General features: G+C 37.0%; 1 protein-coding gene across 1 annotated transcript in view; it reads right to left on the reverse strand.

Annotated features, from left to right (window-relative positions):
- Positions 1-484: 484 nt before the first annotated feature.
- Positions 485-17,086, reverse strand: part of LOC124722427 (solute carrier family 41 member 1-like) — a 339,469-nt gene continuing 322,867 nt past the window's right edge. The window contains exons 8-9 of the mRNA XM_047247591.1: positions 775-923; positions 485-673 (exon numbers count right to left, since the gene is read on the reverse strand). Of these exons, the coding sequence (XP_047103547.1) occupies positions 485-673; positions 775-923 (338 nt within the window). The remainder of the gene's footprint in view (positions 674-774; positions 924-17,086) is intronic.

Here is a 17,086-nt window from a genome sequence, read left to right on the forward strand (position 1 = left end):
AATCAGATGTGTGTTTTATTTTAACAACACTTCTGGTAACTGAAGTGATGTTCATCAGGTTAGTTAGTAGTCTACAAATGACCATAAAATATGGGACTGTACAGTTCTTTATATGGAGGAAATGCTCCTACACGGGAAAATATTTTCAGTAACACATGTATTTTCCTAATAGATTCTCATGACTTTCAACTTGCTTCCTCTATAATAACATGGAAGTTTTTTAACCAAAACACATACTTTTTCCCTGTCTTTAATTTGTGTTTTCTCTTTATACCTATTAATTAACATGTGTGAACTGATATAGCAATTTCTTCACCATTACAAAGTCTTCAGTACAATGGCTGGGTATGTTGCTGAAGTGAAAGGCACATAGAAATTACAGAGAAAGATACAGTATATGAATTTATTGCTCTATTATGAACACATATTATACAACTTTTAAAAAAATAATGTCACTGTATCTTTATTTTGAAGGCATGAGTGTTTATTCTTTTTTATTATGTTCCAGATGCACACCACATAAAGAAAGAAACTCAAATGTCGCTCCTAGTAAAATTATTCCTAACACATCCCCAAGTGATGTTAGATATGGTATAGTTGCATTATCAGGATCTACCATTCTGCTCCAGAAAAAATATGTTAACACATATGCAAGGTAAAGCAGCAGCCCCACCTGCAACAGAGTTTATTGAATAACACAGGAAAATAAAAAGTTTTACAGCTCTTAGTACAGCTGAACAAGTAATGTGTCAGTTTCTTATATGATGTCTATACCTGCACAACAGCTGCAGAGATGTACAATAAGAGGAAGGGTATACTGGGGTATAATTTGCCTGTCTGCATATAATTGATGGCAAAAGTGAATATTAGGTGTCCAGGTACCACCATTGACATAAGAACCCGTGCTGTTTTGGAATCTGCCTCTGAAACAGTACTGCATTATGTAATGTTACAAAAAAAATGCAGAATGAAACTCTATAACATGCATACCTAAGACATTTTTGTAGGCTATGCTGATTAGAATTAATTTTCAAATAACTGTGACTTATTAGAGTGAAAAAAAAGAATATTTCTCTGTATGTGTGAACTATGGGAAGTTTTTGGGCATTGTCAGGCCAGTTTCATTAAGTACTGGTGATATGCTCTTGCTTCTCTCATCCATCCTGCTGGTACCTTTCTACTACTTGCCACATAAACAGGTACTGAAGAACAGACAGGCATACAATAAAGAAGAATCACTAGCTATGTTACTGAACAAAGTACTAGGCAACTCAAAATTAATATAGTGAATAAAATCAGCTATAATTATTTAATGTGTATGGGTACACTGTTAAGAATAACAGAACATGTAAAACCAAGTTCAAAATTTGGTTAGGAGTCAGCATCTAAGTGATAACTCATTTCATGCCATACATTCTGAAGAAAATATGGCATTGCCAATGAAAATGCTTTAGAGATGTGCATGTTGAGATCTGGAATTGTTTTTGGCAATATCGCACATGCCCTAGGTCTTTCACATAAGTTCATAAAAAGGAATCTACAGGCAACAGCTAAAGAGGTATGGGTAGACATGAGTAAAACACAGTGTCATCACGTCCAGTATGACCAGTCCAATAGTTTGTAAGATGTTGACTTGTTCTGTCTTACTCAAAGATATAGTCTGTGGAATGTGCATCATGCTGTGGCCTCAACTATTACTCAACTATGTGCAGGTAAATATTTGTTGAAACACTTAGCTCAATGAAGCAAAATGGACCATACAATTTTTGTACAGGCATTACACACATTAACTTTCAACCTGTCAGGTAGATGTTGTATTACACATGAAGGCTTCCTTGTACCCATTGTTCAAAGGTTATTCGGGTTAATCCTTCCAATAATGTGCAATGTCCCTCAATATTAAAAATAAAATATGCAGCAAATGTTCCTTTCTCCACTGCTTCCAGAATCACCAAAGCATAATTCATGCATTTTATGCAGACTGGTTTTTTAACATCTGGTAAATTTAAATCACATACAATTTCATTTTCAGCCTTGTTTTGGGAACATGACAAACCACTATTAGCAGCATTTGCAGCTCCCTATCAACTTTGTGGATGGATTCCCATGCAAAATTATAAAAAATGGAATAGTTCTGCTTGCTATAATGCCACTCCTTGCCTAAATAATACTCCTTTTTGTTTCTTCTCTCTTTTATATATGTAATAAATATACCAAGTATATGTGAAATCTTCACATTCTAATCCAAGCTGTACTTTTCAAAATTTTGCTGTTCAGTGTATATTTTAAAGACTGCTGATAACAATAGTGTGAAAAGTTCATCTGTAAACATTTTCTTTAATACTCAAGTACTACAGCATATAAACTGCAAATTTTAGCTTTCTGAGTGTCCACTGGCAGATGATTTCCATGGACTCTAATATTCAGTCTTCATCTTAGATGGAGTGTATGCATGTGGCCTCATTTGAAGCCTGACCTGGTCATTGTTTAGTTACAACATAATTTTTAACTTCAGTTCAGCCTCTGTATTGTAATTTCCACCATGCACCTAATCATGTAAGTATTTCTTCAACTTTATATGCTTACAATTTGTTTCAAATACTCTCAATATTTTTTTTTATTTACAGTTGTGTTCTGGATTTCATGAGTATATTTATTTCCAATGAAAGCTACATTGTAAGCGATCCTGAAAAGATCCTATGAATAATAGCCAGAAATTTCAGACGGTGAGCTGATGTGTGATGAATCTGACAATGATTTTGATAAGGAAGAGGAAATTATTGAAATTGAGAATTACATTATTGTATCTCAACAGTTGCAGATCGAAGATGGTAGTTAGAAAACTGCCTCACAAGATTTTATAACAGTTAATTACACTTTTCATACTGGAAAAAGCAATGAAAGTATTTGGATCAGTCAGCCTCTAATTGCAGGAAAAGTAAATGCTAAAAATTTTATCAGAATTTTAACTGAGCCAAAAGGGACTGCCATAAATGCACTTACACATTTAATTTCATTTTATCTGTTTGTCACTGAAAGCATAGTAGAAGACGTTGTGGCTCATAGCAACAGATTATTGGGAAAAGATGTAGCAATACAAACTATTCTTGCACTCAAGGTTTGAAGATATTACAGCAGAAGAAATTCATGCTCCTTCTTGGGTATTGTTCTTAACTGGCACAAAGAAAGAAAATCATGAAAACTACAGTGAAATGTTGGCATGCACTGGCTCTGGTATGACTGTCTTATAATCACTTTTCAGTAACAAATGTTTCCATTTTCTTCTTAGAGCTATTGCATTTGACAATACAGAAACAACAATTGAATGAAATCTACAGATAATTTGGCATCTTTTCCTGAGTTTCATGAAATATTTGCAGATAACTGCATTATTTACTGTAATGTCAGTAGTTTTCTTACAGTTGATGAAATGTTGCAGGGTTTTAGTGGCTGTTGTTGATTTGTAAAGTACTTTCCAAGTAAACCTGCAAAGCATGGTGTCAAAATATATACCCTTAGCAACACAAGGACATTTCATACCCTACATATCAAAGTGTACTTTGACAAACAAAGTCAAATAAGCGTGAAGATGTTGTGAAAAGACTGATAACTCCCGTAGAGGCCATGGATAGGAATGTTATGACCCATAACAATCACACCACTTATAGTATAGCTCAGAATCTGCTATGTAAATGTTGACCACCATCACCACTTTGAAAAAAATAGGAAGAAAAACCCACTTGAACTTCAGAATAGTAATGCAAGAGAAATCAAAACAGTACTCAATGTTGATTTCTTCTTGTCTTTGACTGCCACTGGAAAAAAATGGCACTGTGATCATTCTCTACACAATTCATGGTAGAAATGAAAATGGCTTCAAAAGAGGGAAATCAGCAGACTACAACAGAACCAAATAAGGGGTGGATACTGAGGATCAGATGTGTGCATCAACTATGACATCCAGAATAACCAAATGATCTCTGTCACATTATTTTACCAACATCTTGATATTGGAGGACTTAATTCGAAAATAATGAAAAACTGGTTCAAATGGCTTTCAGCACTATGGAACTTAACACCTGAGGTCATCAGTCCCCTAGACTTAGAACTACTTAAACCTAACTAACCTAAGGACATCACATACATCCATGCCTGAGGCAGGATTTGAACCGGTGACCATAGCAGCAGTGCAGTTCCGGACTGAAGCACCTAGAACCGCTCAGCCACAGCGGCCAGCAAACATCATCTTTAGCCCCAACAAACCAGATAAGGAAGATGGGTGATAGTTTTTACAGAAAAGTCTAGCATAGCCATGTGAATACTCATTTAGAACAAAGAGAGAAACTAACAAAACTTCCGAAAGTATACAAATATTTCTAGAACGATACAGAAAAGGGGGGCTAGTTCTTGGTGAACCTAACCCTGGAATATGTCATGTATGTGGATGATACAGAAATTGTGCAACAGTTGTGAAAACAGTGTCTGTAAGAAGCATTCTCATCAGAATGTTATATGTTTCAGCTGTGCTGCTGATGACCAGTGTATTAAAATTTGTTCTGACTGAAGATGTTTATTATTTTAATAATGTGGCAGTTTTTGTAACTTATTTTTACCTCAAATATGTGGAATGGAATTCTTTCTGAAATTCAGTGATATCATATTGTAGCCCTAGTTTCTTCAGATTTCAAAAATATGTAATTTTATTAGACTAATATGACAGAGGGTCTATACAAGTGTTATGTACAGGACAATATTATGGAAATGGAAGAGGATGTAGATGAAGATGAAAAGGGAGATACAATACTGCATAAAGAGTTTGACAGAGCACTGAAAGACCTGAGTTGAAACAAGGCCCCGGGAGTAGACAACATTCCATTGGAACTACTGACTGCCTTGGGAGAGCCAGTCCTGACAAAACTCTACCATCTGGTGAGCAAGATGTATGAGACAGGCGAAATACCCTCAGACTTCAAGAAGAATATAATAATTCCAATCCCAAAGAAAGCAGGTGTTGACAGGTGTGAAAATTACCAAACTATCAGTTTAATAAATCACAGCTGCAAAATACTAACACGAATTCTTTACAGATGAAAGGAAAAACTGGTCGAAGCTGACCTCGGGGAAGATCAGTTTGGATTCCGTAGAAATGTTGGAACACATGAGGCATACTGACCCTACAACTTATCTTAGAAAATAGATTAAGGAAAGGCAAACCTACATTTCTAGCATTTGTAGACTTAGAGAAAGCTTTTGACTATGTTGACTGGAATACTCTCTTTCAAATTCTAAAGGTGGCAGGGGTAAAATACAGGGAGTGAAAGGCTATTTACAATTTGTACAGAAACCAGGTGGCAGTTATAAGAGTCAAGAGGCATGAAAGGGAAGCAGTGGTTGGGAAGGGTGTGAGACAGGGTTGTAGCCTCTCCCCGATGTTGTTCAATCTGTATATTGAGCAAGCTGTAAAGGAAACAAAAGAAAAATTCAAAGTAGGTATTAAAATCCGTGGAGAAGAAATAAAAACTTCTAGGTTCGCTGATGACATTGTAGTTCTGTCAGAGAGAGCAAAGGACTTGGAAGAGAAGTTGAATGGAATGGACAGTGTCTTGAATGGAAGATATAAGATAAACATCAACAAAAGCAAAACGAGGAAAATGGAATGTAGTCGAATTGAGTCGGGTGATGGTGAGGGAATTAGATTAGGAAATGAGACACTTAAAGTGGTAGATGAGTTTTGCTCTTTGGGGAGCAAAATAACTGATGATGGTCAAAGTAGAGAGGATATAAAATGTAGACTGGCAATGGCAAGGAAAGCATTTCTGAAGAAGAGAAATTTGTTAACAATGAGTATAGATTTAAGTGTCAGGAGGCTGTTTTTGAAAGTATTTGTATGGAGTGTAGTTGTGTATGGAAGTGAAACATGGATGATAACTAGTTTGGACAAGAAGAGAATAGAAGCTTTCGAAATGTGGTGTACAGAAGAATGCTGAAGATTAGATGGGTCGATCACATAACTAATGAGGAGGTATTGAATAGATTTGGGGAGAAGAGGAGTTTGTGGCACAACTTGACAAGAAGAAGGGACCGATTGGTAGGACATGTTCTGAGGCATCAAGGGATCACCAATTTAGTATTGGAGGGCAGTGTGGAGAGTAAAAATCATAGAGGGAGACCAAGAGATGAATACACTAAGCAGATTCAGAAGGTTGAAGGTTGCAGTAAGTACTGGGAGATGAAGAAGCTTGTACAGGATAGAGTAGCATGGAGAGCTGCATCAAACCAGTCTCAGGACTGAAAACCACAACAACAACAACAAACAACATGGCAGATTATGAAAATTTCCAATTAGGAAATTTGAGCTTCTAAAAATTTCTTAGCAAGCTTTTGTAAATCATTGTACATGCCATAACTGCCAAAATATAGAAGAAAAACTATCATTTATATCCTTTTAGGGTAGTTAGCCAATTGTTAGTCAAACTGTTTTTATGTTATTATTGATAATATAATAACTGCATAGCTTAACATTTGTGATAATTGTCCTATGCACTAGTGTAGAACCATTTAGAATGACTTGGAGTCGGAATTTGACCACTGTCTACACTTTCTACATTAACTTGATAATGTCAACACAATTAGCTACTAGACACTACTGCCAGCTTCTAGCTGACTAGTATCTTCCCTTTGACCTCATAAGGTGGTGCGGAACATATTGTGTGTCCTTAATGATTTGTAACTCATTGTTATAATAGCAAAAATAGCATGAGTGAAACAAATATTGTGCCTAATTTTTCTCAATTTACCCCTTTTAAGGTGTACTGAAATACAGAATAATCATATATCTATAATCATGATTTTTAGCTTAACAAAATATTACAATAAAAATATTTTTTCCATGTTACTGAAACATGTCTCAAGCTGAAAGAGTTTTCTAGTACAGAGTCAACCAGGCATCTCACAAGGTAGAACAGCTGCACTAATTACAAGATTATTTCATTTTGCCACAAAAACTAATGTTGTCTTGCTGTGATTTCTTATTTTCATTGTCTGTCTTCTCTGTATTGCAGCAGACATGTCTTATAAAAATCTAGATGTTGCTAAAGCAACTGAAGATATAAAGTGAAATACATTACCAATCACAAATGTTGCAAAGGAGTATGGAATTCCATGAATTACCTTGGGAGACAATATGATGGGAAGACATATGGGAAAACATGGAAAAGTGAGTGTATTTAATGTAGAGGAAGAAAAAATCATTACAGGACATCCAATTACTGTTTCAGAGTGGGAATGGCCAATTTTAAATTTGATCTTTGGGTTTTAGCAAAACATTATCATGAAAGAAGTTGATGGAATGCAAAAGTATTTAGAAACAATATCCCTGGAAAAGAGTGGCTGGATGGTTTAATTCACTGAAATGCCATGCTGTCAACAACAGCATCAATAAACATCCCTGCTAATAGAGCAAAGATGCTGTAGTCTTAAACACTTAGTGACTCAACTGATTTTATGTTGTTTTCTGTTTCATGATGAAATTCATATTTTCTCTGATCAAAATTATTATTTTTTATTATTTATGTTTCCGACTGATATTGATAAACCTTGAAAAGACACTAGAGGGCATCAGACCTTCTAACATTCTACATTATGATGAGACCAATCTAGCTGATAAACTTGTTGGAAAAGAGTGTATTTTCAAATGAGGAATCAATTATATGGAAAGAATAATGTATTCTTCTAAATCAGCAACCAGTGGGATCTTAGCTGGTACAGCCAATGGCATACCCATGCCTGCATATGTCATCTATAAATCTGAACATATAGGGGATACTTAGACTCATGGAGTACCTTCAGGAACAGGTTGAAGTTTTGATGGTTTCAGGGTGTGACATTCAAAAATTGATTCCAGACTGTCGTAAAACCTTGGACCAGGAAATAAGGGGTAGTTAAAGCAGGGCTGGGTGACAATCTGTCTTCCCATTTTTCATCACATGTGCTGAAAATGTGTAAGGGGCACAGAATTAAATTCATCTGTCTCCAGCCAATTTGCTACAACCTATAGATGTGGCCTTTTACAGACCTATTAAAATGAAATGGACATCAGTCTTGACAAAATGGCACCAAAAAGCAGACAGGCAACTGACTTCAATTACCAAGGACAATTTCCCTGCTGTCCATAGTGAGTTGATGGAGACCATCAATCCTAATACAACTAACAACTTAAAGTCTGGATTCTGGGCCTGCAGAATTTCTCATGGCCACAAAAAGTCTTTAATAAACTATCATCATCACAATCTGGTATGACAGAGTCTCCAGAAGGTCAAGGCACACTAGTTCTGGTGCGAGAAACAGCCATAAAAGTGCTCCAGGGTATGAGATGTGGAAAATCACCAGGTGTTAAGAAAAGGAAAATAGAAATTGAGCCAGCAAAAAGTGTTGCCAGCACCAATACTGCAGACAAAATATCTCAACCAAATGAAGAAATCTCTCATCCTGTGCCAACTGAGAAACAAAGGAAAAGAGAAGCCATGAAACCCAACATTAAAAGAAAACAGTCAGGGTCCCAGGATCCCAGTGACAGTGATGAAGGTATACAATAGTTCACTAAAAATTTATCGGGTGAATGGTTTGAAGAGAAAGATAACAATAATGAAACTTTGATGAACCTAAACCAAGGGGTTTGCTTATAGTGAAGTTTACAATCAACAAAACTATATTTTATGTTTCTTGCTTTGAGGAAATGGTACCTGGGGAAGAACTTGAAATTAATTTCATTACCAATTGTGACAGATTCCAATTCAAATATACTAAGACAGGAGATGTTGGCTTATTGTCTATGATCAAACAGAAAGAAAACTAAGTGTTCCTGTTTCCAAAGGAATAGGGGACTTTTAAAATTTCCAGGGCTATGATATTAATTAGGAACTTACACAGATGTAAACCATACTTCCTATATTTTTCAGGCCTATTGTGTTAATTAGCTCATTAATAATTGAGATAATACTGTGTGTAGGTTGACATAACTTTACATCTGGGAATTACTTAAATATTTTCTATCAGTTTCATGAACATGAATCTGTATGATGTATGCACTAAACAAAATGTATTAAGTTCACATCTTCTGATCCTAAAATTCTATTAAAAAAAAAAATACAAATAAATAACAAAATAATCCAATAGCGAGGCTGATACCAGCAGGATTATGTGTGAGAATTCATTATGTGTACGTTTAATATGCTGGTCAACTTAACAATGAGTGCTGAGTTGAGTTGACTGGTGCTTAAAATATGTTTTCCCTTGTGGCCAGGACATTGATTAAAAGAAAATAACAGGAAAAAATCCATTAGTTGTGAGCTAAAGGATACTATTTTCAGTGAAAACGCAGATAACTTTATCTGTGAAGTAGCATAAAAACTACGAAAAAACCAGTCAACTCTAGACAGGTTGATGGTACTTTAAATAGTTTTGCACAGAGCCACAGCCCCTCACATACCACCAAAAACTACAGATGTACACTGATGAGTCTAAACATTATGACCACCTGCTTAATAGCTTGTTTGTCTGCACCTGGAACAAAATACATCACTGAGTCTGTATATCAGGGATCTGACTATTTGTCAGTAGCTTTTTGGAGGTATGTGGCATCAGATGTCTATGCACGGGTCATGTAATTTGCGTAAATAATGGGCTGCTGATTTGCAAATGCGGTGATGGCCCCTGATAGCGACCCAGATGGCTTCCATAGGATTTACATGAGGGGAATTTTGTGGCTGAGGCAACAACATGCATTCTGCATAATGCTCCTCAAACAACTGTACCATGTTCTGTCTCCAAGTCACAGACAGTAATGCTGCTGAAAGGTGACATCACCTTCGGGGAAGACATCAAGCATGAAGAGATACAGATGGTTCACAGCTGTCAGCATGTCTTTAATTATTAACACAGCCCCCATGCAAGTGCAGGAGAATGTCCCCCATAGCATAACACTGTTCCCACCAGCCTGCATCCGTGGCGTACTGCACATTTCGAGCTGTCATTCACCTCGATGGCAGCGTTTGTGGAGATGACCATAGACCTAGTGAAGCAATAATGTAATTCACCAGAAGTGTCAAAACATTTCCATTAATTGATGGTTGAAGCCCAGTGGTCTCATTCACACTGCAATCATAATTGATGATGTGGTTGGATCAACATGTAAACATATAGGGGTGGTCTGCTGTGGAGCTCAATGTTCAACAATGTGCGATGAACGGTGTGCTCTGAAACACCTGTATGTGCACCAGCATTGTGCTCTTACAGCAGAGATGCCACAGATCATCATCTATACTACTTTACATAGCAGAAAAGTCTCAAAACCCCACGTTCTGTGTGGAGCCATGGATATCCAACCATGTAGTGCATAGTGGTAGTTTTACCACTTACCTCTTTCCGTAGAACTCATGACATTAGCATGTGAACATTCAACCAGCATAACCATTTTCAAGATACTAGTGCACAGACTCTGCGTAATAATAATCTACCCTTTGTCAAAGTCATTTATCTCAACGGATTTCCCCATTTGCAGCCCATATCGATGCTAGGGTGTCCCCCGTCTGTGTCTGCTCTGCTTGGATACTTTTGTTACCATGTCACATGACTGCAATGCCACCAGGCAGCATCCAACATCATGGTGGGCAGTGGTCATAATTTTTTGCTGTTTGGTGTACATCCAAAAACCCCTTCAGGCAAAGAAATTCAAGAACTGGGAACAGACATGTACAAAATTCAATACCATACTACTTGTAAACTCAACAAAGTATTGGAAAGCAATCCACCCCCTCACTAGTTCAGATCATTCACCATATTATCCTATCCCCCACAACAAATGCCCATTACCAGACAACTTCTAGTAAAGCTAAGCTCTTTAGCTCATACTTCATCATATCCTCACTGTTCCTAGAGATCCAAACTTCAACCACTCCATGGCCTGTCCACTGGTGTACATATACAACCACACAACTCCCCACTCTCAACTTTCAATACTTTAACAAAATACCACAAACCAAATCAAAAACACTGATTACAGCACAAAACAGTAAAACAGTCCTCTCCAAAAATGCAATGCAGTACCTGGCATAACTCCATTACCTACTGCCAACTTAAGGAAAGTCTTTTCTCCTTGCTACAGTACGCAGCAACACCGTGCAGTGTCATCCTATACACTGGATTCTATACGAAGCTGAAGATGGTCTCCAAGATAATCTTGTTCCTCAAATTTAATAAATGTGCTAGTGAAACCTCATCTTATCAACGAATTAGCCTTAGCTCCATCTTTAGCAACATACCTGAATCCATCCCAACCCAGCACATCCACAAGCACTTACAAGCATACCTACCACTCTCTAAAACTTAGTGTGACTTCCATCCAAAATACTCAATACTGCCATTTTTGTCTCCCTAGACCTTGAATAAGCCTTTGATTGGATATGGTATTCGGCTTCATTTCTGACACACTGGCCCCCTTTTATTATCATCAAAATACCCAATCCATGTACAGGTGAGCCCAAATGATGAGTCATATCCCTTCTCATCCATTGCCTTTACAGAGTTGATATGCACTAGCCAACTTCCCCCATCCATCTACTCTGTCACGCTGATCACAATACCTTCCTTGCTCTCCATCCAAACCTACAAGTGGCACAAGGGTCCTTCCTAGATCAATAACCTTACCTCCAGGTGTTACCTCTGATACCTCAAAATCAATCGAGTGAAAATCACTACAATAATCAAAAGGCATATCAGGCATAGAAGTAGGAAACTGGAATTTGGTTGCAATAATTACAAGTCTGTTGTTTGAAATTGATAAACAATATTTTATTCAAAATAATCTCCATTGCTATTTATACATTTCTCCCACCTCTCTGGCTGGTTATGAATGCCATGCCAAAAAAGCAGTTCCTCTTTTGAAGAAAACCAGTTAGCAAGCCATTTTCATACATTTTCATATGAATTGAAGCATTGTTCAGTGAGAGCATGTTCCAGTGATGCAAATCAAGGATAATTGGACGAATCCAAATCTGGAGAATAAGCTGGATACCCTAGTATTTCCCAACTGAATGCCTTGATCGTTTCCCTGACCCATTTTGCTGTGTGTGATCAGGTGTTATCATGGAGCAATATGACTTTGTCTTGCCTTTTTCCATATTGTGGTCTTCTTCATGTTATGCTCAATTTAAATTGATCATTTGTGGTTGGTAGCAATCAGTGTTAATGGTTTCACCATGTTTTAGTAACTCACAATAAATGACACCCTTCTGATCGCACCAAACACAGAGCATTGTCTTCTTTCCAAAGCGATTTGGTGTTGATGGTTTGCCTGGATTCAGGCATGATTTATGAAGCTTAGGATTCTCAAAATATATCCATTTTTCATCAAGTGTCACTATTCGATGGAAAAATAACTTTCTTTTGTATCTGACAAGCAGCATTTAACAAGTGGCCTTTCGATCTGCTTGCTGTTTTTCATTCAGTTCATGCAGAACCCATTAGCCCACTTTCTGCACCTTTCCCATAGCTTTTAACTGAAGAGAACTGGCTTTCTGCATCACATTCACTTGTTCCATAAGTTACTGCTGAGTCTGAGTATCATAGTCATCCAATAAGGCCTGCAATTTGTTGTCTTTGTACTTTTTCGGTGGTTTCCCATGTTCATCGTTTCTCACATCAAAATCACCACTTTTGAATTTTTTGAGCCCAAGAGCATGTTTTCTGAAAGCTTTGACAAGCATCAGATGTGATTCTGCAGCAGTTTTCTTCAAATCATAACAGAAAACCAATGCTGTTCACAAATCATAGTTCGTAAGTTCAAAGCTCAACATGAGCCTTACACTGATGGCTAGCACCATCTATCAATAGGGAAATTCTGGTTTCGTACTTCTACACCTGGTACATCCAAACACTTCCATCTCTGTGACTTCCACATGACCATTCATACCCATTCTATCCATCTTACTAACACACTAAAATATTTTGAACTAACTCTTGACGGCAACTAAAATTACACTCGACCTATGCCGCTCAACAAAAGGCCAATAATAGACTACAATTACTAAAACTATTAACAGGCGGTACCAGGGGATTACATTTACTTTAAACATTATTCTCTACCAGTGAATAATATCTCCCCCTCTACTTAAATTACTTGTACATTATTGCAGATTGTATAAAGCCTGCAAATTTGTCACTTGTAACCAAACTGTTTGCCGAAACATCATACTCTCTTTCCACATCTACACCTTCCATGCCCCATCAGTTGCAGCATTAGTCATTGTGTTCTCTCCTTAGATTAGTGGTCCAATACCTCACTCATCTTCCTGACCCACCCACACCTCTTTCTGCTCCTGTCTTCATTTATACATCCCACTTTCCAAGGCAGCCTCATCATCACACATAGCACATAGCCAACCATTTATCTGTATTGTCCCATTGCCTCTCCATCTTTCCTCCAATTCTACCTGCACATAATTTATTGGCAGTTGATTTCATGGAACTTGTTGAATGTGCCACCATCGCCGCATGTAGAGGTTTATAGAAAGCAATTATTTTATTGTATTTTAAACCTGTCACTTTACTATTTAAACTGTTACACAATCTATGCATATTTTTTTAACATTTGACTAAAAAACAGCAATAAGGCCTCTGCCATCTCACTCATCACATTTGTCTGTATGGAGGAAGGTGGAAGCAGGGGGATGAATTTAACAATAAAGAAATAGGGAAAAAATGACAGTCTGGACCAGGCTAAAATAGCTCAATTGCTGTTAGGTAGTCTGCACTCAGCTAAATAGAGTAGAGTTATATATGTAAAAATAATGAGTCTCTTTTTAGCAATAATCAAGCAATGTTCATATACTCAGTCCATGAGTGAAGTTACAAAGTTAATCAGTCAGTATACATAAAGTCTATGCTGAGCTACCATAACATACACTCACTTATAGTGAACAGTTACTGGCAACAGACAAAGTGCTATTGTCACTCATCTGTACAATTTAGATTCAGCCTTGTCTTTTTGATGAAGCTGATCTGTTGTATGAAGCATAATATATAAAAGCTGATGCTCATCCATATAGATGAAGAAAATGAATAAGAAGAGAATGAAAATCTGTTTTGCTGGTGTCATGTAAAACTATTTCAAAAATTCCACAAAGCTTCTAAAAATCAACAAAAGGACTTCAGAAGGAGAGGAAGACTACTAGCAACTTTGCTGGGAGGCAAGGTAGGTGGCTGCTTAGGAGACATACTAAGAAAAACAGGGGGAGTGTGGAGCATCCAGAGTAAGAGCAAGAGAAAAGTAAAGCTTATACAGGGGAACTAGTGTGTAGTACAGAGGTGCAAAGCTGACATGGTGGAAGAGGAGAAGAGGATGTACTTTGTTGCAAATGTGAGTGAGGGAGTAAAGGCACACAAAGAACAATGGCTGTTGGAGATTGATTCCATGGGAGTTACAAAAACGATTAAAGAAGTATATTTTTTTCTTGGGGTTGGAGGAGAGATACAAGGTGGCGTAAGTTCAACTACATTATACAGAGCAGAATGTTTTACAATTGGGCAATCCACTTACTATTGACCTCAGTTTAATGGTGTCCATTCATCCAAGTTGGTACATGGTTGTACTCACATAGAATATTGATCCATAGTTGCAGTGAAATGAAATGGTCATGTAGTGTTATTGGCCAAGAGATCTAGACTGGTGTCATTTGGCTGCCTCAAGTGGGCCTTTCTTTTTGACATCTATGACCTGGCTGGGAACTGAACCTATGACACCACTTTCTAAAGGTAGCAATGCTAATCACAACCTATGACACCACTTTTTAAAGGCAGCAATGCTAATCACTAGACCACAAACTGCAAACATGTTGGCAGTGAAATGGATAGATGATCTGTCTGATCCTGTATGTTACTCTTTCTACAGTGATACAGGAAATGCAAGTCACAGGGTTGGTAATGGGCAGATGTATGGGAAGTGGCAAAGAGATGCTCAATTTCAAAACATGGTAAGAGTTAGTGAAGAACAATGGTTCCGTTGTTCCAATTGTGAATGGTATTGTGTGACAAATGGGACACCCCTTTGCATCTGGGCAGGAAAGGTATGAAGATTAGGGCTTAATAAGTCATTGATAATGTCACTAGACTAGACCAGTAGCTCAGATAAAGGTAAGTCCAAAGACCTCTTCAAAGATAACTCCTGACATTTATCTTATGAAATTTAGGAAAACAGCTGTAATTCTAAATTTGGGTGCCCAGATGGTGAATTAAATCTGGATGTGAGACCAGTGTCTTAACCACTGTGTAATCTCACACTATATGCAGGCCACCATATGTGTAAGTGGTTATGGATGTACTTAGGTGTAGGCCACTGTGGATATGTATCTGGGCAAGTCGGGGAGGGGAGCAATGGTCTTTGAAGATCTTAGCAAAATATTCAGAGTGGTGGGTGAGGGACTGCTTCTTCAATGGATGTGATGTAAATGGGTGACTGGACCATGTGGAAATGGAGTGTCTGGCATATTGGAGGTACTGGTGATGTTTAGTGGATTCAATACTTAACTCATTCAATAATATTTTTCTACTTCACTATTAATATTTGTCTCCGTAAATATCTCTCTCAGCAGAGTCTCAAACTTCCATCATGTTTAATAGCAGCTTAACATGTGGTACAGTAGCCTCTACACACCTCAGTAACTTCCAACGTAGGTGCCAACCACTCCTTTTGCACACACCTTTGTATTATACACTCACACAGAATTTCTTAACTCTCTTTTGTCCTGTTATTACCTCTCCCTATCCTGCGTGTGTGTGTGTGTGTGTGTGTGTGTGTTTTTGTGTACGCACTGTTTTTTCCACTGATCTATGGAGAGAAGAATGTTGAGGGTGTACAATGTGTCTGAAAAACAGAAAACAAAAAGATTTGTAAATATGGCAACATTCCTTCCTCAGTTCATAAGTGAAATCAACTTTTTAATCTCTACAAAAACAAAGAGATACATTTCCTTGATAAAAATTGTTGTATTATTTCTCAAAATATTCAACTTCAAGATTCATACACCTTTGCTTGTGTTTGAATCAATCCCAGAAAAAATTGTTACATTGATGTTGTTACCTAAAAATCATGGTTTTTAAGATGATGAAAATACATCTCCACATTTTTTTCATAAGAGAACAAGAGAAGTCCTTGGTTAATAAATAAGGTGAATACAGGCAATGAACCATTAATTTGATGTTTTTCTCCGTGAATAACAAAGTGTTTGAAGGCCTGTGCAGCAGCTGGCATTGGTATGATGAAGAATAATATAATGTTATCAGTTATTTTTCCAAATTGTGTTGATGACTTGTGGAAAGCAAATTATTGTATTCCATTTGGCATTAACTGTTCTTCATTCCTCTACAGCAACTGTTGTGATAAATCAGTGTAATCATAGAAATAATGGTCGTTTCCATGGAACTCATGCTCGTTTCACTTTATGATGGAACAGCTTATTGCTGCACACAAAAATATTGACATTTTTATCCTGTTATGATGCTGTCTACTGATTTTGAATTTCCTTGCAAAGATATTTTGAGCATTTTCTTTCACATACTGATATGAGACTGTTTTTGAGCTTTGGAGAAACTATGTAGAATCCATTGGTGAGAGATTTTTTTCCCTAGCTAAATTTTCATGGAAAGCCAAATCTACTACAGTCACTGTTTTGTGTAAAGCTGTTGCTACCTCACAGTAAGTCATATATTAATCGTCTTCAATCTTGTTATGCACACCATCAATGTTTTTTGGAACAGCAATTAATTTTGGTGGAGCTTCACTGAATTCATCACTGACTGTAGTTCAACAATGATAAATTTTTGCAAAGCAGTTGTGAAATGGTTTTTCTGATAATGGCTGATAACCAAAACGTTAATGAAGGGATTTGAACCTTATTTTCAAGTTAGACCTTTACAAAAATCATAAGAAATTATGCAGTGAAAAATCTTCTCTTGAAATTTCTCTTTTTCATAAATCTGTACACAAAATTCTGACCTGCAATTGCTTTCACAATCACAGACAATAAATCTTAAA

This window comes from Schistocerca piceifrons, chromosome X (genome assembly GCF_021461385.2).
Source record: "Schistocerca piceifrons isolate TAMUIC-IGC-003096 chromosome X, iqSchPice1.1, whole genome shotgun sequence".
NCBI classification, from domain to species: domain Eukaryota; kingdom Metazoa; phylum Arthropoda; class Insecta; order Orthoptera; family Acrididae; genus Schistocerca; species Schistocerca piceifrons.